This window comes from Otolemur garnettii, unplaced genomic scaffold, assembly GCF_000181295.1.
Source record: "Otolemur garnettii isolate 467f Iridium unplaced genomic scaffold, OtoGar3 scaffold00188, whole genome shotgun sequence".
NCBI classification, from domain to species: Eukaryota; Metazoa; Chordata; class Mammalia; order Primates; family Galagidae; genus Otolemur; species Otolemur garnettii.
Window position 1 is genome coordinate 1,661,071 of NW_003852583.1, and position 25,623 is coordinate 1,686,693.

The window sequence follows — 25,623 nt, forward strand, 5'->3', positions numbered from 1 at the left end:
TTTTTTTTTTTTTAATTGCTTTAGGAGAAGGAATGTGCTGAAGCTCTGAGGGATGAGATGAGCGATCCCTGTGGTGGGTGAGCTGGAGAGGCTGGGGGTTCATGAGAGTGGATGGAGCCTGGTGAGATGAGCGATACCCGTGGTGGGTGAGCTGGCGAGGCTGGGGGTTCATGAGAGTGGATGGAGCCTGGTGAGATGAGCGATCCCTGTGGTGGGTGAGCTGGAGAGGCTGGGGGTTCATGAGAGTGGATGGAGCCTGGTGAGATTGTTATGCCCGAAATTCTCTCAAGTGGCCCCAACAAACAGTCCGAGACACACTCCAATGTAAAAAGCAAGAGGTGAGTTTTATTCAGACCCAGGTCTGGACTCTCCTGGCTTGCAAGCCAAGGACGAGCCCCAAACTCGGGGTAGAGCAAGTTTTTATGGGGTACAGAAAGCAAGAAGGGTAGGGTCTGTTAAGAGTACACTCTTGATTGGTGGTTGGTGATTTCATTAGTAAAGGAGGATTTGCATTGGTGGTTGATGATTTCACTAGTAAAGGAGGATTTGGATTGGTACAGGTGAGGGGTGGGGAATTTCTTAACTGGGGGCTAGCTGGAGGGAAATATTGTATTTTAAGGAAATAGAAACTTATTGTTTATTATGGTAGCTGTTTGCTTAAGGTGACTCAATTAATGGTTTACAATGGCTGTGGAACCAGGGGTGGGGGAAGCAGCAGGGAGTGGTCCTGCAGATTTTACTGGCAGAGGTTGGGGTGAAGGGCTAGTAAACAGCTAGGAATGGGGCTTGTGCAGTAAATAACAAAATGGAGCTAGTCTGGCCCTCTCAAGATGAGCAATCCCCGTGGTGGGTGAGCTGGAGAGGCTGGGGGTTCATGAGAGTGGATGGAGCCTGGTCTGCAGAGCAGCCCATCAGGACAGAGAGGTGTGAGGAGACCGGTCAAGAGTCCACGCATCATTTGCACATCTTCCAAAGCAACAGGACAAAGTAAGTGGCCATGCTGAGGTTAGGTAGGCAGTGGCCACTTTCAGCAGCTACTCTGAACAGAAAGGCCTGTAATGCAGAGAATTGCAGGCTTCCCAGAGGGTCAAAAGGGCTGGCAGAGCCCTCTGTCACCCCCGGAGCTCCAGGCCTAACCCTGGAAGGTGAGAGATTATGGACCCAAAGAGGAAAGATGATTCTGAGGCGCCAGACACAGGAAAAGGAGGCCGGCAAATGTGGTCCATGTGGCTTTTATTCCACCTGCACGAAGGTGGGGCAGAACCAGGAAAGGAATTCCACACGTGGGAATGCCAGATGGGGATGTAAAGGGTTGGGGAGGGCCGCAATTGGCAGCATTCCTTATTCCTGGGAGGAACATGAGTCTGACCCTGCCTGGGCAGATCAATCCCACCTAGGCTGTGCAGGTCTATTTGGGCCAGTATACCTGATTCTATCAGAAGGCCTTTCAGAAAAGCTGTTTCCCCTACAAAGAGCAAGCTGGGGACTCAGGAGGTCAGCACTGGAATGGTCCATCTAGCTGCATTCCAGGCACCAGGAAACTTCTTCTGGAGGATGAAAGGGAGCGCTGGACAATGGGACCCCACCCTTTGGTCCCTCACATTCATCAGCAAAAATGGACAGAGCCACAGCAGAGTAAGCACAGCTCACTTCCGCCTGGTCACACCCTTGTCACGCTGTCTGCTTCTCACTGCTCTGAAGTTCACTTACAACCACAGCCCTGGCCGGAATGGAATGTGAGGAATGTTGTCCCCACCTCTGACCTTGGGGAAGGCTCCTTAGGAAGAGGTTAGTGTGGAGGTGGTGCCCCAATCAGCCACAGTGCAGGGATCCGTGTGGCCAGCGGTCCACACACCGTTCTTCACCGAAGCTGCCACTGGACTGAACAGCAAATGCTCCTGCCCAACCGGAGGGATTTCTTCCTCACACAGATGGAAAGTAGCTCCATCTTCTCTGCAAAAGGAGATGAGGGAAAAATACAGGTTCCGCAGCACTGCCTTTCAACACTTAACAGGACACATGCAGGTTTCGTTTGAATTTAGAGATATAAATTTAAAAAAAAAAGCTGAAAGAAATACAAAGTACAACGGGTATTCTTAAGTAGCTCTTTTTGGTTAGATGGTTCCAAGTTTTAAGAACAATTTAAACTGTTTTAAACTTCCCTAGTTGCCTTAATACCCTTTAGTTAAGCATAGGTAACACTGAAGTCCCCACCTACTGGGAAGTGTGGTGCCTGCTCCACCTGCATTGAGGTAAATATACAATAATGAGGGGAGAGCAAGGGAGGGAGGGAGAGAGAGAGCTGTGCACAGGAGCAGGCTCTGTGTCCACAAACAGGCAGGCAGCGTGAATCCTACTCTGCAAAGAACTCCCGTCCCCCCAGGTGTGCTGAGAGGAATCTCATCCCGACTGGTGAGTCACCTCTAATCTACCTCACCACGCTGGATCAATCTGAGCTATTTTCTTTGGTGTCTTGGCACCGTCTCCGTTTGGAGGGCTGTTTTTCTACACCATCCCAGGATTTTCCTGAAATAGGAGAGCAACCCAAGGCTTTGTCTTCCATCACAGGAGATATTATTGCCCCGCCACAGTCATAACTTCTGCAACTTAAAGACTGCGTGAAGACATCACCCAAACAAACAAATGAAAAGAGAAAAGTAGCAAAGCAGAAAGGGAGTTAGGCCAATTCAGCTCTCACAGAATAAGGAAGACACCATAAATGTTACCACAGCCCTCACTTATACAAGTGCTCACAAAGCCATAGATCTTGTGTACTATTTTTGTAATGATTATATTGATAATCTATGTTCCTTTTTCCACTTCAAAGACACTTCAGCTATTTACTAGGGAAATAAAATGTTCATTCTTGATGGGCCTGAGCTCTCTGGGGTCCTCCCTATAAAAGATTGCTGTAGTCGCCAGTTAAGGTTTCTGCCAGTGGTTTGGCAGTGCTACAAGACGTCCCTGACTATGTTGCCTTTAAACAAGTGAAGTTCAAAGTTAGGGGAGCAGGAAGCAAACATTGTGAGTGGGTTATTGGGCATAACAATGAAGGGAGCCAACTGTGCCCACTTCCAGCTGACTGAGGCTTGCATATTGGGGCACTGGGAAAATAACACCCAACATTGAAATACTGGTCGCCATTTCAAAGCACACGCTGCCATCCAGGATCTCAAGATAGGACAATTAAGTTTGCAAGCTTGCCACCAGGCACTTAATCAGCAGCACTATACAGACACCTGGGTATACTCACAGCTGTGTGTGTCCATGTGTTTTGCTTAGTGGAAGGCATTATTGCATATTTTTGTTTCTGTTATGGGAATGTCAGTGCTTAAATTAGGGCCATGAACAAATGTCAAATTTCTTGTTAAACTTGCAAGAGTGGAAGTGAAATCAGGGACATGTTAGTCCAAGTTTATGGGGATAATGCCATGAGGAAAATGGCGGTGGACAAACGGCTTAAACATTCTTCTGAGGGGAGAGAAAGCATCACCGATGAAGAAAGAGACCAAGGAAACATTGATGGAGAAATAGTTATAAAAATCTTAATCGAAAATCCTGGCTTGAAAAAGGTCTGTGCAAAACTGATCCCAAAGGAGCTCACTGATGAACAAAAGCAAAGGGAGTTGGAGATTGCCAAGACCTTTTGGAGAGGCAAGACGATATTCTGGGCTGTGTTATTACCAGTGACGAAACTTGGGTGTACCAAACGACCCTGAAACAAAGCATCAGCCCGCATGATGGAAGTCAGACCACAAAAGTCCCATCAGTCCAAATCAGGAGTCAAAATAACATTGCTAACCATTTTTGATATCAGAGGTGTTATTCATTATGAATTTGTATCAACTGGACAAACAGTTAACCAAGTTTACTATTTGGAAGTGCAGAAAAGTCTGTGTGAAAATGTTAGATGAAAACAATCTGAACTTTTCACCAACAACTCATGGCCCCTGCATGACAACAATGCACCAGCCACACTGCACTGTCTGCAAGGGAGTTTTTAGCAGGAGTTTTAGTTGAAACACCCTCCCTACTCACCTGATCTGGCCCTCCATGGCTGTTTTCTTTACCCAAAGATAAAAGAAATAGTGAAAGGAAGACATTTTGATGATGTTTAGGACATCAAGGGTAATGCAATGATGGCTCTGATGGCCATTCCAGAAAAAGATTTGCAAAATTGCTCTGAAGGGTGGACTAGACTCTGGCATCAGTGCATGACTTCCCAAGTGTGATATCAAAGCTGACCCTGGTGGTATTCAGCAATGCTGTGTATAGCACTTTCTGTAGGATGAGTTTGCTATAGCACTTTCTGTAGGATGAGTTTGCTAACTTAACTGTCAGACCTTGTCTATGTAAACAGAAATGAAACATTTCTTCTCAATACCCATAAAATCCCTTCCTGGATAGGAAAATTTTTAATAGAAATTCAGAATGTAACAACCACTTTAATAAGATACTTCTAAGAAACATTTGGGGTCCAGACATTTTTTTTTTTTTTTTTTTTTGCAATGGATAACATTAAGCTCTGGTACATGTTGAATAATTATCTAAAAGTCTTAAACTTCCAACCACACATCTGGATGTATTGTTAAGAGTTTAGCATGAGTTGTCTTTATGGAAGGACTTAAGGATAGGCCACAAGAATATTTCTGGGTAAAGATGTTGCTCCAGTTTTGATATACTTTGGATGTTTGTTCTCTCCAAATCTCATGTGGAAATGTCATCTACAGTTTGGGGGGGGCACCTGGTGGGCAGTCGTGGGGCTGGAGGATCCCTCAGGAATGGCTTGGTGCCCTCCAAAGGGAAGGCATGAGATCTCAGTCTGCTAGTTCAGGGAGAGCTGGTTGCTCTAAGAGCCTGCCACCCCTCCCCCCTGTCCTGCTCAAGTCTCTCATCATGTGATTCCCCCACGCCCCCTTCACTTTCCACCCTGATTGGACACTCCCAGAAGCCATCACCAGAAGCAGGTGCTGGTACAATGATTCTCCCAAGGCCCACAGAATCACCAACCAAATAAACTTATTTTCTTTGTAAATTGCCCTGTCTCAAGTCTTCCTTTACAGTAGCACAAAAAAGGCTAAGATAGGTTTGAAATTTTGTTCCCTCCAAAACTCAAGTTGAACCTTGATCCCCAGTATATCAGTATCAAGAGGTGGGATCTTTTAGAGGTGACAGGTCATGAGGGCTCTGCTCTCGTGAATGGATTCATCTGCCTGTGGATTAACAGATTAATGGATTATGGAGAGCTGAGTTAGCTGCACTGAAACCACACTGGTCCTTACTCCTACTTTCTCTCTCTCTCTCTCTTTTTTTTTTTTGGCCAGGACCAGGTTTGAACCCACCACCTCCGTTTTGTGGGGCCAGTGCCCTACTCTTGTGAGCCACAGGCACCGCCCACACCTACTTTCTCCTAATGCTACTGCCAGGCCTGTAGCGGAGCTCCCATCCTCTGGGGCCTGGATCATAATCTCGCATGCACATTGTCCTTCAGTACCAATATGTGATGTTTTTAATGTAAATCGGATAGCACCACTCTGTTTCTTAAAACACCTCAGAGACCCAAAAGCATTTCTCCTCTGGCTTACAAGACCCTATATGACCCTAACTGTGCCCATTCCCTCCCCTCAGTCAGTCAGTACAGAGCAGCTCCGGATGCACAACCGGGATAAATTCACTCCTGACCTGGACACTTCCCAGTATTACCTCCACTACCTGCAAAAGTTCGCCCTTGGGCTATAATTGGGTTATAATGAAAATATTCCAAATTGTATATAAAACCAATAGATTCTACCCCATGACTGCATTAATGTACACAGCGATGATTTAATAAAAAAAGAAAAGTTTGCCCTTGGTTTTTGTTGCCGTCATAGTTTTTGTCAATTCCACTTTATTTTTTAGAACAGTTTATACTCAGCAACATCTTGCAGAGGGTGCAAAGAGTTCTTCTATCCCCGGTACCCCACACCTGCCGGTCCCCACCCCCATCACCACCAGGCCACAGTGCTGCGTTGCTGTAACTGACAAACTTACACTGAGATATGAGCATCGCCCAGGCCCACACTCTACACAGGGGAGCACTGGCTGCTGTGTGGCACAGGGGTTTGGGCAAATGCCCTGACATTTACCCACCATGCATGGTAGTTTTGCTGTCCTGAAGGGCCCGTGGCTTGATCTGCTCACCCTCCCCTCCCCAAGGCCTTGGCAACCATTGAGCTCTCTGCCATCAGTCTTGCCTTCTCCAGAAGGTCGTATAGTTGGAATTGCACACTGTGCAACTCTCCCAGATGGGCTTTTTTGCTTACTAATAAGCATTTGACATTCTTCCATGACTTCTCATGGGCTGATGACTCATTTCTTCTTTTTAAAAATTGATAACTAGTCATGTGCACATTCCTGGGGTACACAGTGTGTCCCGATGCTCCAGGGTGCAGTGGTCACATGGGAGGAGCCAGCACATCCAACATTGCAGATGCTTATTACGATTTTGTGTAACATAAGTTTTCAACTCATTTGGGTGAAGACCAAGGACCACGATGGCTGGACACTTAGCTTTAAATCTCCCCGGGTTCTACTTTCATTCGTTTATTCATTTGCTCAGCGCATGGTTCTCTCACCAACTATGTCCCGAGTGACGCCACATGTGAGGCATGATCTGTGTGCCAAGGGCATGCTGTATAGAAAGCTCCCCCCATCCTGGGGGCTGTCGGACTCAGGGATGCTAGGTGGTGATGGGGGTAAGGGGACAGGAAGCTGGCAGAGGATGGAAGCCGATGAGAAGGGCTTGGAAGGGAGGCCTAGGCCTCTGGGCTGGTCAGCACTGGTAACACTGGGGCAGAGATAGGAATGACATGAGAGAGGCCACCAGATCTTGGGGAGAAGAGAAGACATCTGCATGAAGGATGAATTCTGTAGAGACCCTGGGGAGGGAGAGGCCTGCCAGGCACCAGGAGTGGGGATGAGAACAGCGATGCATAGCTATTCCAGGGTGAGATCTTACTCTCTGTTGGCACAAAGAGGATTCTAATCTGACCATCTGTTAGTTTTAGTGTATGGGATAGACATTGGGCATGGGGGTAGGAAAGGATGGCACACACGAGGAGGAGTGGCAGGGCTGCACATGTGCTGGTGGTGGTGGGGAGGTGGCCTGAGCTTTGGGCCCCAACAAGTGGCAGAGCAGGGTGTGTGCAGGAGTGTGCTGGACGCAGACGCCCCTTGAGTGACCCAGGGAGCCACCACCTGGGATGGCCTCACCATTGCTGGGAGGACATGGAGAGCACCCACCCACAGGACTCAAGGCTGCTTAGCTGTGGAGAGGGGTGAGAACCAACAGAGGACTGAGAATGCCATAAAAGAAAATAAAACATTAGACACGCAGAGCAGAGCAAGGTGACTGCCCAGGGAGACTGGACTAGGGGACTGGTCAGACTTAGTTTCTGGGATGGCCAGGGGGTGCCACCTACGTGACAAGCCCAAACCTGCAAATTGGTGGAAGGAGCAGTGCTCTGTGAAGGGTGAGAGCTGGGTCCCAGCACACACCTTGTGTACATGCCCAGCCCAGCCTCTTTGTCCCAGAGCTGGTGGGAGTGTGGCTCAGCCTCTGACTCCTCCCAATGCTCTCCTGTGGTTCCCTGGAAGCCACCCCTGGGCATGTGTCCATCTCTGAGTGCTTCACTTTGTGGCCCCCTTGCTGGCCTTAGGTGAAGGGAAAACACTCCCCCCTCCCCTACTTCTCCTTGGGGTAGGTGGGACACGGGTTTCCCAGCTTTCCTGAAAAAAAAAAATCCCTTCCTCCACCCTCTTCCACCTCTGCAGGTGTTGCCTGTAAGCACCTGCCTCCTTTGTCCTTCAATCCTGGATGCCACAGGAAGCGTCTCACTGACAAGCTGTTACAGGTGCCAGACATCTTCCCTTGCAGAGGACTACTTCAATGCAACAGTCTTTTAAAATTCTGCTTTAACAATCATTGTCAGCTTTACATTCTAGTCTAACACATGTGGTTTTTTAATATAGTTTCTAAGTAAAATCAATGCCTGGGGAGAAGCAATATTTACCCTCTGGCTTCACATCACTTTGAGGGGAAAATCTGAGTCTGCAAGCAAATTGCTGACCCGTAAGAGACAAGTCTAAACACCACCCCCACAGTGTAGACTATTGCAGAAAACTGAAGCAAGCACAGTGGACGTGGACGGCAGAAGGCAAGGTGGTTCCTGCAAGATGCACTGATCATAGCCTGCTCTAGACGATGGGCTTTTCCTTCCCCTAAGAAGAGTGTGATATGTCCCAAATTCAGCTGGAAATTCCACCTATATATAAAATAGACAGGCAAAGACAGACATCTTGTGGGCACATGGTAGCATTACATTACAGGCCTGCAAACGAATACACTGTTACTTAATAACATCACTAAATTACAGATTGTTAAGAGTCACAAACTACTTAGTGAAACATCTCTTTGTTCTCTTTTGTTGTTCTTGTTGTTGCAGTTTGTCTGGGGCTGGGTTCTAACTCACCACCCTTGATCTGTGGGGCTGGCGCCCTACTCACTGAGCCACAGACACTGCCCATCTCTTTGAATTCTAAAACAAAGAATAATACATAGTTCATTTTTCTTATGGGTAAATGCATCAAGTGAAGGACATGCAAGAACTTCCAAAGAACAAACAGCTTTCTATTTTGAGTTCTCCCTATTTTTGGTTTATATAATAGACCAAAGCTATTAGCTCTTTTGGTGGAAGCATATGTTAACAAATTAGATCATCAGCTACCTCTCAAGTATGTTATGTTCCAAAGCTTTAGCTTTAAGATCTTACCAAACATCTGGAAGGTCATGAGGGAGCTGGACAAGAACTAAGACCTTTTTGGTGGGATCCTCTCAAGAGCTCACTAGACTTCACAGGTGCAGGGAATCCCAAGACCAGAGAGGGGAAGACACTCCTCCCAGTCACGGGGAGCTCAAGTAGAAAGACAGCTTTTCTTGGAAGTCTGAAAAGAAAAACATTTCTTAAAATACTCTTTTCTTTCTATAAGTAGGCTGAAGATATAGTTATCTATTTTCCAAAATAGATAACATCAAATAAATTATTAATACTCTCAGAGTAGTGAATTCAATGGATTGGGACTGTCCTTGTAACTTTTTACTTCAACTATAGTTATAGAAAACACCAGCGCAGACAGGACACTTGCTTGAGAGTTTACAGATAGACATGTAGTTCCAAACCCACTGCTCATCACACTCTGCAGTCTAGACATTATGTTGCCATCACAGTGACAAAACAGGCATGTCCTATGATGTGAGAAAGAGGAAAATGTGGAATTAAATTATTCACTAAGAATAATTTTTACATTTTTAAAAGGTTCTTTAAAAAACAAAAAGTGACAAATAAGTGGCAGAGACTTGTGCCTGTAAAGCCTATGGTACTTACCACATGGCACTTTACAGAAAATCTGCCCATCCCTGCATTATACAAACAAGACTTACTTTTAATGTTGTCAGAGCTGGCTTTGAAAAAGAGAGGGAAAAAAGTGCCCTTTCATTTTTGAGGGGAAATACTTATGCTCTCCTACCTTCAATCAGTTGCAGCAAATTTGATCATGCTGATGTTCACTTAGCATGTAGCACAGCTCTTTGCAGTGCTTAAAAGGAAGACTCAGCTCTAAGACATAAAAATCACTATTAACCAAATCTAAAGTGGTGTTATTAAAAATTACTCAGTAGTAAGGGACAGGAAAAAAAGGTATGTGTTACTTAGGGATGTGGAGTGGAAAAGAATGGTGTTCCATGTGAGGTGAAAACAGTGACCAGGACGGATGGGGAGGAGCCAGCAGTGACAATGCCACATTCCCCAATAATGTTTTGTTTTTTGTAGCTATGGTTGATGTAGACTTGTAGGGGTGTCTAACCCTGTGGCCTCTGGGCCATGTGCAAATTGAGGCCTTTTTGCTTATCTATGGTGTTGGATGTTGTAAAAATTATGCACAGATCTTTTTTTTTTGCTCATCAGCTTTCATTAGCGTTTGTGTATTTAATGTTTGACCCAAGATAACTCTTCTTTTTCCAATGTGTGGCAGAGAAGAAAATAGGTTGGACACCTTCGATAGAAGGAGAGAAAGCTGGTGATTCCTCCACTAAGAAATTTTGGTTAAAAGAAAAATTCATTTAAACAACTTCAGACAAAAGGGAGGTCCCTATGAGGTTGAATTTGTCTGGGAAGTCATCAAGATCCATACAGGTCAGCTGCCTTTCTCTTTAAAGGGTCACATGGTCTGTCTTTCAAAGCTTATAGCTGCCCTCTGCATATCTGTTCATTGTACTTTTCTCTTTAAACCGTACTCCTGTTCTCTGCCCACTTTTCTCTGAGCCCAGAATTCTATATGGCTGTACCCTACCCTGGGCCTGTCCTCAGGTACAGGCTTGATGTGCTTGGGTGTCAGTGGTAGGAAATCTAGCTGTGGTGGCTACTGATTCCTCCACTGCACAAGTGGAAGAGTGTGTAGGCAAGGCTAAGCGTGTGAAACCCGGAGAAGAAACCCCAGGGAAAAATGCAAAGTGCTCTTTGGGAAGAGTTTTCAGTTGAAGAGGCTGGGAAGGCCTGACCGTTTACTTAACACATGCAATGCTTACGCTGAATGCTAAGAAATTTTGGATTTTATGAACCAGACGATGGGAAGCCACCAGATGTCGAGCAAGGTATTGATGGCAACCGGCTGTGACTATGCAAAAGATTATCCTGGTGATGGTGGATAAGGTAGTGGCTGGAGATGGGAAAAACTATGGTTAACGCCACAGATTAGGGACTGAATTTACCCAGTAACTGGGGTCAGGGTGAGACTCTTTTTCTTTTTCCCCCTTTTCCCTCACTCCCAAGAGGTATCAAAACAGGATTTGATAGTGGCCGGATAATGACCGAGTGGGTGGCGGCGTCCCCAGCTGGACCTAGGAAACCACCGTTCGGGCTAACAAGTGGGCCAAAGCAGAAGCGCAGAGACCGGTAGCAGCAAGGCCGCTATCAGGCACTGAGACCCACAGGACGCCGCCTGAGACAAGGCTCGACCTCCGCCTGGCGCGCGGTGTAACTGCGGATCTCCCTCCTCCCGCTCCTGGGCCCGGGGCGGGGTTCAGGACCGCTTCACTCCCTCCGATTATAAATCGCACACTTTCTCATCCAGGACACGGGTCCTTTTACTCCAGTAGACGCGTAGAGTGACGTCATCAGCGGGTCACCTCCCCCTAGCTGACGCGTTCAGGTGGTTATGGAAAGCCCGTCATGCAGCAAGCTGACAGTAGTAGATTAAATATTAACAGTGGGAGGACTGAACTTCCGTTGACTTTATGCCACTTGGCTTTTCCTTCGCGGACACCGCCTCTCCCGCAGCTCCACTCTCTATTTTCTTCAGGCAGCGCTGTAGGCAGCCCCGCACCGCGGCGAGGGGCGGGGCCAGGCAGGGCGGGGCGGGGGCCTGGCTGAGCCGCGTCGCGCTGGGGGGCCGCGCCGGGTAGCCTTCTTTTTAGTGCTTGAGGCGGCTCTGGCTTGCAGAGCCTTTTGCCAACCTCACGGCGACCTCTGTGCACGGATGGACCCGCCCGGACCCGGCGGGAAGCGGCCTGGCAGGCGGCGGCGTTGGCGGTATCAGCAGAGAGAGGACAGGGCCGAAGCTGCGGGTCCTTGAGGCGTGCGTGCCCACCGGGCCCGGCGGCGGCACCATGATGCCGGGGGAGACACACTCAGCGGCGCCCGCGACGGCTGCAGACCTCTCGCGGTGTCAGGGCTGTGCCTCCCTGCAGCAGGTGCGGCATCTCCCGGAGGCCGAGGGTGCAGTGGCGACTGGGCCCGGGCATCCAGGGGTGTGGGGCTGGGGGGTCTCGCGGCTGCGCCTTAGCGCAGTGTTTCTACTTCTCAATTGAAGCGTCCTCTCTCTTTTCTTCTCGCTCCCTTTTCTCCCACAGTTGTTTTTGGGACGACTTCCTTTCCTTTAATTAGGCCTGGAACCCGTAATTCATTTATTGGACACGATGGTCGTGGGGGCCTAAGGGAGCGTGTTCTGAAGGACTCCCTCCCTCCTTACCCAGCCTCAGGGTTCCCTAGGACTGACTTTTAGGTTAGTAAGTGGTAGGTGAAGCGTTGAGGGAAGTTACCAGCCCGAGGATAAGGCTTTAATTGTCTGGTCTTTCCTAAGTATTTGTGCTTTGAAGGCAGGACCTTATTTGACATGTGGTTTGTCCCTGTCTGTAGACTCCAAGGCTTTGGGGAGGCATTTCTGCTCACATCTGATGAATCATTCCAAGGCTAATTTTTAAGTCAAGTAATTGGTTAAGTCAAATAACATTTCATGTGATTAAAGCCATCAATTGTTCTGTACATCGACAGAAGAGGAGTTGCTAGAGTCTGGCTGCAGGTTTTAAGAGGTGTTATTTGGGAAATAGTCCTCATTTCTAGGGACTCTTTTAGCTGTTTGATGTGGTGAGTCTAATTTCACTCCCTACTATTACTGTCTCCAGTGATAAAATGGAACTCACCACTGCCATAGCTGCCTCAGGTTATTATCACTGGTTCTGCTTAGTGTTCTAAGCGCTGTGGAGATTGTAGTGAACAAAATAGATGAGATCTGCTATCATAATATGTATGCATGTAAATATGACTTTGGAAGATTTTAAGGGTTGGGAAGTTGGAAGGTCTTGTCTCTTGGCTGGAGTGGTCAGGTAGAGTGGGTTTTTTTAAGACAGAGTCGCACTTGGTCACTCTTCTTCGTAGAGTGCTGTGGCGTCTTAGCTCACAGCAACCTCAAACTCTTGGGTTTAAGTGATTCTCTTGCCTCAGCATCCCAAGCAGCTGGGACAGCTTGCCACAATGCCCGGCTATTTTTTAGAGATGGGGTCTCGCTCTGGCTCAGGCTGGTCTTGAACCTGTGCACTGAGGCAGTCCACCAGCCTCAGCCTCCCAAGTGCTGGCATTACAAGCAAAAGCCACACAGCGCCCGGGCTAGGTGAGTGTTTTTGAGTTGGTGGGATTCAGAGAGGCATTGAAAGTGGAAAGTTGCCTGTGGTGAGAAGCATCATGCTGTTTTTGATGAGCAGAATGCAGAGGGAAGAAGGTTGATTGAATGAGACCAGAAGAGAGGGCAGGCCAGGCAGGCCAGGGAGAGAAGTGCAGTGTTTATTTTAAGAGTGTTGGCCCGGCGCCTATAGCTCAACCGGCTAAGGCGCCAGCCACGTACACCTAAGGTGGCAGGTTCGAATCCCCAGCCCGGACCCGCCAAACAACAATGACGGCTGCAACCAAAAAATAGCCAGGCGTTGTGGCGGGCGCCTGTGGTCCCAGCTACTTGGGAGGCGGAGGCAGGAGACTCGCTTGAGCCCAGGAGTTGGAGGTTGCTGTGAGCTGTAATGCCACGGCACTCTACCCAGGGGGACAGCTTGAGGCTCTGTCTCAAAAAAAAAAAAAAAAAAAAAAAAAAAAAGAGTGTTGTCAGTGAACTGGTTCTAAACATTTTAAATATGGAGGCAGGAGAGGGAGGAAATGTGTTGCTGCTCTAGGTAGAAAGAGGACTGATGGTCAAATCATTGTTTTTGTTGAGCTGCATTGTGTAGGTGTCTTATAAGGTGCTGCCCCCCCCCCCAAATCCAGGAACATGAGTAGAATTCTCCTGAATCTTCAAGAAATTGCATTTATTCTTTGAGCCAGTTTAATCATTTAGCAAATGTTAATTGATCATCTGCTATGTTTAAGTATTGCGGTTACTGTGGTGGGGGCAGAAACACAATTCTTGACCTCTTAGACACCATTTTAGGATGGTGTCAGGCTGAAGTAAATGAGGAAGTTATATTAGAAGGTAACAAATATATTGGTGATAAATTGAGGAAAAATGGGAAGGAATGCATGGATGAGGGATGGGCGGGGGACTGTTGGAATTTAGATATGGAGCCCTAGAGTGGTTATACCTGAGCAATGGTGAGAGAAGGAGCTCTGTTAGTATCTTGGGAGAAAAGCATCCCACACAGAGGGAACATCAAATGTGGAGAACTGCAGTGGGAGCTGGATCAGTGTGCTTGGGAGGAGCAAGAAGGCCAGTTGAGGGTGGAGTGGAGTGGAGTGAATGTTGGGAGTTGGATGAGGTCAGAAAGGTAGAAGGAAGGCCTGATTGATTGTGTGGCACTTGTAGGCTGTTGTTAGGGTTTGGGCTTCTCTGATTGAAATGGAGAGTCATTGAAGGCTTCTGTACAGGAGAACTTCTGATGCGAATTATGCTTTTGAGTCATGTATCTGATCTTCTTTCAAAAACCTGGTCTACCTTGTCTTACTTGAAAGTAGCAACTACATCTTTCTGGTTGCTTAGGCACGAAACTAAATATTATTCTTGGTGCTGTTCTTTTCTTTCACAAACTGTATCAAATCTGTCAGCTGGTTCTGATGGCTCTACCTTCATTATTCACTTGCTTCCACCCTGCTGTGAATGCAGAAACTACTGCATTAGCCTCTTAAATAGTCTCCTCCTTTCTACCCTTGCCACATTCTCACTGTTGGTTCTGAAACGGAACCTATTCCTATTAAATCTCTCTCTGTATTTCTATTAAATCTCTAGATCCAGGGATCAGCAAACTTTTGCTGTAAGGGGCAAGATTATAAATATTTAGGCTGTAGGGGCTTAGTTACAGTGATTCAACTCTGCCATTTTAGCGTAAATGCAGCTATGGACAGTCTGTAAAGGAGCGAGTGCAGCTGCGTTCCAGTGAATCTTTATAAAAACTATAGGAGAGGCTTTGTTTGCAGAGCTCCTTTGGGTCAGGATACTCCATTGCATTTGGCTTTTGTGTGGCTTGGAATCGGAATGCCCTTAGGGAGAAGGGTGGACAGTTGTGAGTGGAGTCTTCAGAGCAATTGTGTAATTTTACAAAGTATGGCTGGAAAAATAGGTTCCTGGCAGTTCAGAGGTTACTATCTTGAGTAGTAACCCATTCATACGTATTGAACTTCTGTCAGTGTTACGAAGTAGCAGAGGTCTTTCATAGTTGCCACACTAGAGCAGGGCTTGTAGTGCATGTAACAGTTGGTGGTGAGCAGGACCAAACTGGAAGGGTACAAATAGATACAGTAAATTATTTTACAGTGTACACTAGTACACTGATAATAAACATTTGAACTAATTAAAGCTTTTTGGGAATGGAATAGAGAAGAAAAAGCTTCTGAATGTGAAAAACTGCAGAGAGTGGACGAATTTCATGTCAGGGAAAGGAAAGGTCCAAAGATTTAAAACTTGAATGAACATGAGAATTGTGGAAGATACAGAAGAAGGGGGAACCAAGGTGGAGGGAAGCTGGAAACGTGGCACTGAATGACGCCAGAACTGGGGACTTTCAAATTTACTGTTTTTGTGAAGCATGGTGCCCCTGCAGGACATTTCCAGGGAAAGGAGGCAGCGAGGTTAGATGGACACTAATTCTGCATTTGAAGAATTTTATTTGGAGGAGGGGAGATAGGGTAGGAGATTGGTGGGGGGAGAGTGTATGTCCTTTCACTTAGAAGAAACTTGAAACACTGCTGGGCTGGTTCATGGGAATACATGCCATCACTAGAGTCAGTGAAGAAGAAATCGCTGGCTGGTGAGTGGCCTTCGATGAAGCTCAACATGGTGTGGTGAGAAAAAGAGAAAGTGTTGGAGAGTTAAATGGGGGCTCTGTCAGAGGGAAGCAAGATTAGAAGGATTGAGAATTGATGGAAAGCATTCTGTCAGCCGATTAGATGGAAAAGCACCTCAAGGAAAGAATTTTCTGCATGTATTACAACCACAGCAAGTACTAAACTTGGGTACTTGATTAAGCTTGGGTGACTAAAGAGTTTAGATACAGACAGAAGATTACTTCTTTAAGGCAGTTTTTGTTGTTACTGTTGGGTCACCCCTGCTCCCAAGATAGAGTCTCTGTCACGGGGCTGGAGCGCAGTGGTGCAGTCAGCTCACTGCAACCTCAAACTCCTGGGCTCAAGTGATTGTCAGCCTCCTGAGTTGCTGGGACTACACCATGCCTGGTTAAATTTTTTTTAAGTCTTTTTACAGTTGGAGTCTTGTTGTGTTGCCCAGGCTGGTCTTGAACTCTTGGCCTCAAATGGTTCTCCCACTTTGGCATCCCAAAGGGCTAGGTTAACAGGTGTGAGCCACTGCACCTGCACCTGCTCTGTAGTTTTAACTTACCAAAACTCGTTGTAAAGTTTATGAGCAATACAGGAGTCTTTCCAATAGGAGACAGCAGTCGGAGGTGCTGTAACTCTATTCTAAACCATAACGTTTGACCAACTGGGCTTTGTCCTGAATTGAGCAGTGGTTTGCTTGCACGGAAAATCTTCCTTTCATGTCCTACTCCCCCCACCCTTTTTTCTTCAGTAGTAGAAGAGACAAGAGTACCTTTGCTGAGATCTTCACCTGGTATGGAAGTGTGTAGACTGACTGCACTTTGTGCATTTGGGGCACTCTCTCCAGTCACCTCGTCTCTGCTTCCTCACCTCAGTGATGACTGTATTCCATCACTGATCTGTAGCACAGTGTCCATGTGGGCTGCAGAGCTTTGGTAGTTGTATTGACCAGTGTGAGGCTTTTCTTTGGTGGTGTTACATATATACAATTAAGCAAATCTTAAGTTGCATGATTTTAATCAAGCTAGTCATGCTAACATAAGTCACCTTATTTTTGAGAAGGAGAGTCCCCCCTTTATCCAGTTTAACTGAATTGCAAAACAGCTGGATTCTCTTGGGGATCCAGATGAGAGCTTGAAACACCTGGTTGTGCTGTTCAACTCTACATTAGATTCAACTGATTTGGTGTTTGGCTGTCCTTGGGACAGATTTGAGCCAACTATTCAGGAGTGTCCAGCCTGTGGCCAGTGGGCCACATACGATTCTTTGAGGACTGTTTTGCTTATCTATGGTGTTGGATGTCATGAAAAGTATGCACAGACCTTTTCTTTTGCTCATCAGCTTTTGTTAGCATCTATATATGATGTGTGACCCAAGACAACTCTTACTCTTCTAAGTACGGCAGAAAAGAAAAAAGGTTGGACATTCTTCAGATTTATGCTGGATTCCCAGTGGTTTAAACTTCATCTTTTGGGACTTGAAACCTTTTCCCATAGATATACTGATATAAATGGCCCTAATATAAGGAGTGTTCACAAAAGTTGTAATGTATTCATTTACTAAACATATTTACCGAGCATCAGTGTATATGTCATGCCATCCTGTGTTTTGAAATGCAGTCGTGAACAGAAGAGCCATGGAGCTTATCCTCTTTGAGGTTACAGTTGAGTGAAAAAATAGCCACAGTCTTAAATATGATGTAATGAGTATCACAGTGGGCCACAGATAAGCCCAGGGAGTGTGTAGGGGGACAACTGTGTGGGACTTTGTGTGACCTCTGGAAGAAGTGATCTGTGTTTCATTAGAAGTGATTCTGGGCTCAGCTCTTGTGGCTCAAGCGGCTAAGGTGCCAGCCACATACAACTGAGCTGGTGGGTTCGAATCCAGCCCGGCCCGCCAAACAACAATGATGGCTGCAACCAAAAAATAGCCGGGCATTGTGGTCCCAGCTTCTTGGGAGGCGGAGACAGGAGACTCGCTTGAGCCCAGGAGTTGGAGTTTGCTGTGAGCTGTGATGCCACAGCACTCTACCCAGGGCGACAGCTTGAGGCCCTGGCCCCAAAAAAAAAAAAGTAATTCTGAATGAGGCCTGAAAGATGATTTGCAGTTAACTAAGATGAATGAGATGGAGAGAGTGTTGTAGACATAGGGAGTAACTTGTGGGAAGAGTTGTAGGGGAGAAGGCAGCTGAGCACAGAGCAAGAGTGAGGGCTGAAGGGGGCGAGGCTCCAGAGCCTGGGATTTGCTTTCCTGTGACCCAGAAGCCGCTCAGCTAGTTTTCTGGGGGTGAGTGTGCCTGGGACATAGTTGGAGTGGGGTGGACATCCATCTTGCTGCCCTGGTGCCGTATGCACTATGCCAGAGGTTTGAACAGCTGACAGAACACACTCGTCTCCCCTGGAGATCAGGATAGGCTTTGAGTGATTTTTAAATAAGAGCAATTAATTAACAGCAAACCAGGAGGAGAGAACGTGCTTTATCAGAGAGGGATCAAGCCAAACAATTGGTCACATTTCCCCCAGCAAAGCAATAAATGTGATTGGTATGATTTTTAAAAATAATTGTTTTGAAATAATTTCAGACTTAGAAGAAAGTTGTTAGAGTAATACACATAACTGTACTATTCACAGATTTACAAATTGTGAACATATTACTGCATTTGCTTCATCACGTACGGACACACATGCACTTTATCTCCCTGCATCTCCAGAGAATATTCCTCTAAATATGCACACTTGCCAACGTAGTCCGTCCACAGCCCTCCGAGTCAGGACCTTGACACTGGTGCAGTGCTTCTGTCCAGTCCATACACCTCTCCAGGAATAGCTTTTTCGTATATTGTTCAGGGTCCTGTCAGGAATACGTGTTATATTTTATTGTCAAGTCTCTTCAGCCTCCTTCATTTAGCCTTTGTTCTTCGTGTTTGTGAAAGTTTCCAGGTGTCCAACTTGTGGCTTGAATGCTGATTTTGTGAGGACTTTTTTTGCTTATCTGTGGTGTCAGATTTTACATCTTACGGGAAGTGTGCATGGACCTTTTTTTTTTTTCTCTCACACCTTCCTGAGTGTCTGTTTATTTAATGTATGACCCAAGACTTTTCTCATGTTTAGCAGGGGTAGAAAAGTGTGGAGACCCCTGGTAACAGTGGAGCCTTTTATTCCCGAGGGAGTGTTTGGTAGCATCTGGACATCTGAAGACGTCTTGGGCTGTCACAGTGTCGGCAGTCCCCAAGATCACGGCCAGATTCAGTACTCCTGGACTTAGCACATAGTTACACTCCGGAGTAGCTCCTGTTACTCATAGTGAAAGGGACAAAACCAAAGCAGTGAAGGAGGAAGGCAGGTAGTGCCAAGTCCAGGGGTTCCAAGAATCTCTCCCAGGGGAGACACACAGGACATGCCGGATTGGTCCAGCAGTGTGCTGTGACAACACTTGTGAAGCATTGTCTGCCAAGGAAGCTCCCTTGAGACTGTATCTCCGGTGTTTACTTGGGGCTGGTCATAGAGGCACCCTCTCCCTAGCATGTACCAGAATTCCAGACTCTTAAGTGGAAAGCAGGTGTTCGTTGTAAACCAGAGTAAACCTCACTGCATGGTTTAGGCACATGGAGCCCCTTTGATCAGTTTGGGGAATGATGGAAGTCCTCTCTGGAAGTCTAAGTTCCCAAATGCCAGTCCAGGGCCCATCTTGCCAGCAGGCCTTGCTGTCCTCTGGCCTGCTTTGTTAACTCTTTGCCGCGTCCACTGGTTGAGGCTGCGGTCATGTTGTGGCCAGATGGTGCAGGCCAGGAATGCTGCAGAGCGTTTGGTCTTGCTGCTCAGAATGTCAGTGGGACTTAAGTTGACACACTTCTTGCTCCTGTTTATTTACTTTTCTAAGCAGTCTGCTTATCCCGTTACCGTCTGTGCATTCACTTATTTGCTATGTTATCCATATATTTTACTTATTTACTTGGTGCGACCATTTCCCCAGCTGCAGTAGCCATCTGTTCCATCACCCCTTCTCAGCCCCTAGGCCTACTGACTTGACCCTTGCCCTGTGTGTTCAGCCCATGTTGATTCCATTTTCCTAAGAAAGGAAGGTGACATGGGCAGCAGTATTCACAGGGACAGTTCCGGAGGCTACCATGTGAGTAAAGGAGTGAATGGGAATAAACTGTCTTGAGTGAGAGAATGGGCTACTCTGGGAAATCACCCAGAAGGCAAAGAAGAACAAGAGGTGATAGGCAAACAAAGAAGAGGTAGTTGGGAATGTATTTATCTTCCCACTAGGCAATATAATAGAAGCTCCAAAAGAGGCCTGTAATAATTGAGGAAATGATTCTCAGTGTTTCCCAGAGAGGAAACCCCCCCTTGAGTCCACTTCCTTCTGTGGAACCTGGACTACCTGCATGAATGGATGTGGGTCAGAAGAGCCTCCGTGCCCCCCACCCAGGCGTACCCTGCTGACATTCACAATTCCAAGGTTTATTATTTAGAGACCTGGGTTTCACCCAACCTAAGTGACATATGAACCTGATTGGAGGTCGAAAAAATAGGGTATTACAGTATCTGAGCAATGATACTGTAGTCTCTGCCCAAATTTGAAATGAGGTGCAGCTGGGCCTCAGAAAATAATGTCAGGTAGGGACGGGAGTGTTGTGGATAACTAAGAAGTGTTCTTTGTTTCCTTTGTTTTTCTGTATAGTGCTATGTGTTGTGAAGTATAGTTTAAGGAGACAGCTAGATAAGATATGCAAAATTTGAGAAGTCAGCCGGCAGGCAGCCCCTCCAGCTCCACCCTTCACCTGTGTCCCAAGAGTCAGCCGTTTCTGACTGCACGCAGTGTGTGTTTTCTAGTTAGCTTTCTTACGGTGAAATAGTGCGATGACTTTGGAAGGAGACGGCTGCCCCACACTCCATACCCGACCATGCTCCCTCTGTCCCCATCCTCAGCCTGGTTAGGATTTTAGTTAGCTTGGTATGTATGTGATTCAGAGCTAATCTCTGGTGTAAATTATTACTTTGCCTTTCCTGCATGGTTTTTGTTTTCCCTGATTAACGATTATATCTTTAGTTCAGCTTTTCATCCTGAATGTGTTCATGAGTTCTTACTCTGTGCCAGGGACTGAAGAGCCACTTGACATGGCTCATCCTATTTAATCCTGGTAGCATGCCAGTTGTTTAACCTCTTCGTGTTTTAGTTGCCCTATCTATAAAATTGGAAATAAGGTCCCTCAGCCAGAAAGTGGAATAGGAATGTGACTCCAGATGTGTGTGCCTCTGGAGCCTGCAGTGGAATAGGAATGTGACTCCAGATGCATGTGCCTCTGGAGCCTGCAGTGGAATAGGAATGTGACTCCAGATGCATGTGCCTCTGGAGCCTGCAGTGTCTTTGATGCTTCTGGAGTGGCACTTGCTGGTACAGAGGGGCATCTGGATGCAAGGTGGTGAGGTCAGGTAAGTAGCAAGGAACTCAGAATGGGGACAAGGAGGAAGAGTCACTCGTACTTAAAAAGGAGTAATTTATTATTTTTCTAACCAAAAACATCTTTATTTTAGTCTTCAAAGAAGAAATTCTTTTCTTCTTTTTCCAAGATAATAATGATTATCTTAAAAAAATGGGTATGCATCTTCAAAGTATTTCCCTTTAATGGGAAACTTTGCTTTATAGGATCTAAACATTAAAAAGTTAAAAAAAAAAGTCTTTTTATATTATATGACAACACAGAGTCTAGCATAGGAGTAAGTCAAGAAACTCATACCTCAGGTCCTTCTCCAGAAACCAGCATTGTTATATCATTTCCATTTAGCGGAATCAGATCTAATTTAGTAATCCTTCCTTCTGGTGTCATCTTCTCAGTGACATCTTCTAGTACCATACTAACAAAGTCATCAAATCCTAGAAGAGGACCAGCAATTTCTTTATTGCTCTTCATAACAGTGTAAATACTTGTCTCAATTTGTCCACAGCCTGTAGTGCAGCAACTGCGATGGGCCACTAAAAAGTAATAATTGTGGGCAGCACCTGTGGCTCAGTGGGTAGGGCGCTGGCCCCATATACTGAGGGTCGTAAGTTCAAACCCGGCCCCCGCTGAACTGCAACAAAAAGATAGCCGGGCGTTGTGGCAGGTGCTTGTAGTCCCAGGTGCTCGGGAGGTTGAGGCCAGAGACTTGCCTATGCCCAGGAGTTGGAGGTTGCTGTGAGCTGTGTGATGCCACGGCACTCTACCGAGGGTGATAGAGTGAGACTCTGTCTCTACAAAGAAAAAGTAATAATTGTGTGATTAAAAAGCCCCAAACTACATTTACTTGTACTTTTCTGCTAGTTAGGTCTAAATAGCCTTTAATGTTTTCGTTCCTACCACGTAGCCTGTCATCCTCTTCTCAAGGGAAAAAGTTCCCTCCTGACCCCCAGCCTGCTCTGGTCTGTGTACAGCAACATCCCTAAGTGATCTCTCTACCCGTACCTTCTGTTGCCTGTCACGCGCTCTCTTGGTTTACTCTGTTCTTCAAAAGGAGCATGTTCACATCCTCGAGTATTTCCCTGAGAAAGCAAGTCTGGAAAATAGGTTCTTGGAGACCTTGCATACTTGGAAATATTTATCATAAATAGTTTACCTTGGAATTAATTTTCCTTCAAAAATTTGAAGGTTTGCTTTCTAGGTCTTTGATTTTCAGTGTTCCTGTTGGAATCTGAAGCCATTGTGTGTTTTCATTTTGTTGTCCATTTGGATTCTTATAGAATCTTTGCTTTATCTGTAATGTTCTGAAATTTTGTGGTGGTATTTTATAGTTTGGATCCTGTCTGAATCTGTATGCTGGGCACTTTCAGTTTAGAAAATTCTGGCTTCAGTTCTGGGAACTTTCCTTGAATATTGGTGCGTCCATATTGATTTTTGTCTCCATGTTTTCTCTCTGGAATTAAGTTGTTGTTTTTAGAGACAGAATCTCACTTTGTTGCCCTCAGTAGAGTGCTGTGGCGTCACAGCTCGCAGCAACCTCCAACTCATGGGCTTAGGTGATTCTCTTGCCTCAGCCTCCTGAGTAGCTGGGACCACAGGTGCCCACCACAATGCCAGGCTATTTTTTGTTGCAGTTTGGCTGGGGTGGGGTTTGAACCCATCACCGGTCTCCCTCCTCATGGAGCCACAGGTGCCGTCCTCTCTGGAATTCTTATTCTTGGGTACATGTGTGGGACTCTTGTCTGACACTCTCATTTTTATTTTTCTTCCTTAGGTCCCTTTTGTTTAAGCTTCATTTTTGGGGGTTCTTTATTTCAACTTTACTGTCAAATCTTTTGAGCCTTTTTTTTTTTAATTTAGCTGTAACAGCATTCTTGTTTTTAATTTAGCTATAACAGCATTGTTAAAACATAATTGACATGTAATAAAATTCACCCTTTCACTGTGTATAATTCAGCACATTTGCAGATACTCAGAGTTGTGCAACCATCACCATTACCTAGTTGTAAAATGTTTTCATCCCTCCTCCTCTGCACTCAGAGCCCTTACTAATTGCCAGCCGATTCTGTCTCTCCTGCTTTCCTCCAGCCCCTGGCAACCATGATCTGCTTTCTGTCTCTATGGATTTGCCTGTTACAGAAGTTTGTATGAATGGAAGGAATCATGGAGGAGATGCAGCCTGTTGCAACTGGCTTCTTTGGCTTAGCATGACGTTTTCCAGGTTCATTGAGGGGTAGAACGTATCATTCATCCCTTTTCATTGTCACATAATACCCTGTTGTGTGACTGTGATATTTCGTTAATCCATTCATCCCTCGATGGCCATTTAGTTTAATCCAATTTTGGCTAGTGTGAATAATGCTGCTATGAAAATCAGTGTACAAGTTTGGCATGGAGATGGGTTTTCAGTTCTCTCAAGTGTATTGCTAGGAGTGGGGCTGCTAGAACATATGATAACTCTATCTAACATTTTGGGGAACTGCCAACTATTTTCCGCAGCAGCCATCCCATTTCACATGCCCACCGGCAATGTATGAGGCCCCAGTCTCTCCACATCCTACCCACACTTCTTCTTGTCTGTCTTTTTAATTTTAGCCATCCTTGTGGGTGTTTTTTTTATTTTTAAATCACTTTCTAAGAGTTCTGAATATTCCTTTTAAAAATAAACTCTTGTTTCATGAATATGACATCATTTATCCCAGATCATTTTTTAAGTTTTATTCTCATCTTTTGTTTACTCAAATTGCTTTTGCTTATTTTGGTCTCCCTCTCGGACACTGCACACTTGTGTCTCGTGTGGAAACTTCTTACTGTTCATGTTAGGAGTGGATGGCTCATCTGCTGAGGTGTGGGGCTGTCATCTAGTTGGGTCAGTTAGTGTTCAGAGGAAGTCTAGTGTCATCCTTAGATTTTTATCTCAGGGTGGGAGGGTTTGTTCTTCTGCCTGGAGGACAGAAGGACTGTACTGTTTGGAGAGAGCTAAATGGAGAGAGATGGGCAGCCAGTCTCAGCTCAGTGTGCGTGGTTTCACTTAATACACATACAGAGTACACTGAGCCCAAGTATTGAGGGTATTCCCATCGGAGACCTTCAAAAAGGGAACCTTCTACTGAATGGGGGACAAGTGATTTCTCCAAGACGCAGTGGGTAGTTGGTGATTGGGATTACTATGCAAATGTTTACCAGAAAGTTTGCAGCTACTGCTTTCTTTAGTTCCATCCCCTTTCACCTTTCTCTCCAAAGAACCCATGGCAATGATTCCTAACTGTTGAAGTTTTGCAGTGTAAATTGAGTTGGTTCTCACTTTTCCCCACTGTTGGCTTCCCTGGGTGCTAAATATTATGCTTTCAAAACTGTTTTCTGGTTTCCATTTGTCTCTTATCCTTATTCTCCTCCTTGTTGGTGTAGCCTTTTGAGGGAACAAAACTTCTTTGGTGTAGTTTCAGCTGGTTTTAGGGAAGAAATAAAAGCAGTTGCATGTATCCACCCTTTCTGCCCAGGAATCTGGGCTAGGTCCCACTCTAATCCAGTATTACCTCATCTTTACCTGATCTGTCTGCAAAGACCCAATCTCTACATAAGGTCTGAAATGCTGAGGGTTGTTTTCTGTGGAGCAGAGCATGATTTAACTTTTAGGAGATGTGACCCAGCAGTTCTCCACCTAGCACACTTTACTCATGCATGAGAGACACTCATGATTTACCTTCTCCTTATACTTGCTGAGCAAGGGAAAGGCATCTAACTAATTTTAGGAGCCATGTGCTATATAATGTTACTAGGAATACTGGACACAGTACAAAACAGTGTAGACATACCACTTCTAAATGCACAGGAAGAAAAAGCACAAACAAGTAGGGTAGTGAGACACTGAATCCAGCAGTGTGTTTAAATAGAATTAAAACAGCAGTCAGTGAATTTTATCTCCAGGAATGCAAAGGTGCTTTAACATTAGAAAATCTATTACTCCAATCCACTGGAATACAAGTGTAATACAAATAAAAGGAGAAAAATGCACATTTAAACTAAATATGTATGGCATGTATATTTATTTGATAAAATTTAATACTTATATGTGATAAAACCTTTTAGCAAACAATGTGTAGCAAGTCTCATAACATGATTAAAGGGTATCAAACAATACCCAGGAGTACAGCCATCTTGATTAATTCCAATTAGAGACACATCCGAGAGAATCTGTGGATAAATTATTTAACGGTCCTGGGTTAGCTTTGCAAATATTTTATTTAGCCCTTTTGCATTGATGTTCATAGGTACATTAATGAGCGAGTCGACTGTAATCAAGAAATTAAAAATGAGGAATATTTCTGCATACTCATAAGGACCAATTAGAAAATACAATACAGAAAAAGAGCAGCATGCAGATAGCGTTGGTGCTGATGATAAAAACAAACATGACCTTGGAAGAACATCTAACAGGGGATATAGAAAACTAGCATGGAGGGAAAGGAGGAACTTGTTATAATACACATTTTGGTTTTATAATGTGCTGCCCAATGCTCTTTAGATATGACACGTATGGTTGAATTTCCTTTGTGCATA

At 45.5% G+C, this 25,623-nt stretch overlaps 1 protein-coding gene and 1 pseudogene across 2 annotated transcripts in view; one reads left to right on the plus strand and one right to left on the minus strand.

Annotated features, from left to right (window-relative positions):
• Window positions 1-11,527: 11,527 nt before the first annotated feature.
• Window positions 11,528-25,623, plus strand: part of ICE1 (interactor of little elongation complex ELL subunit 1) — a 65,346-nt gene continuing 51,250 nt past the window's right edge. For both annotated transcript variants that reach the window (XM_012812090.2, XM_023507555.1), the window contains exon 1: window positions 11,528-11,785. In XM_012812090.2, coding sequence (XP_012667544.1) covers window positions 11,702-11,785 — 84 coding nt within the window. In that variant the 5' untranslated portion in view covers window positions 11,528-11,701. The remainder of the gene's footprint in view (window positions 11,786-25,623) is intronic.
• LOC100941517 lies at window positions 21,356-21,537 on the minus strand (annotated as a pseudogene).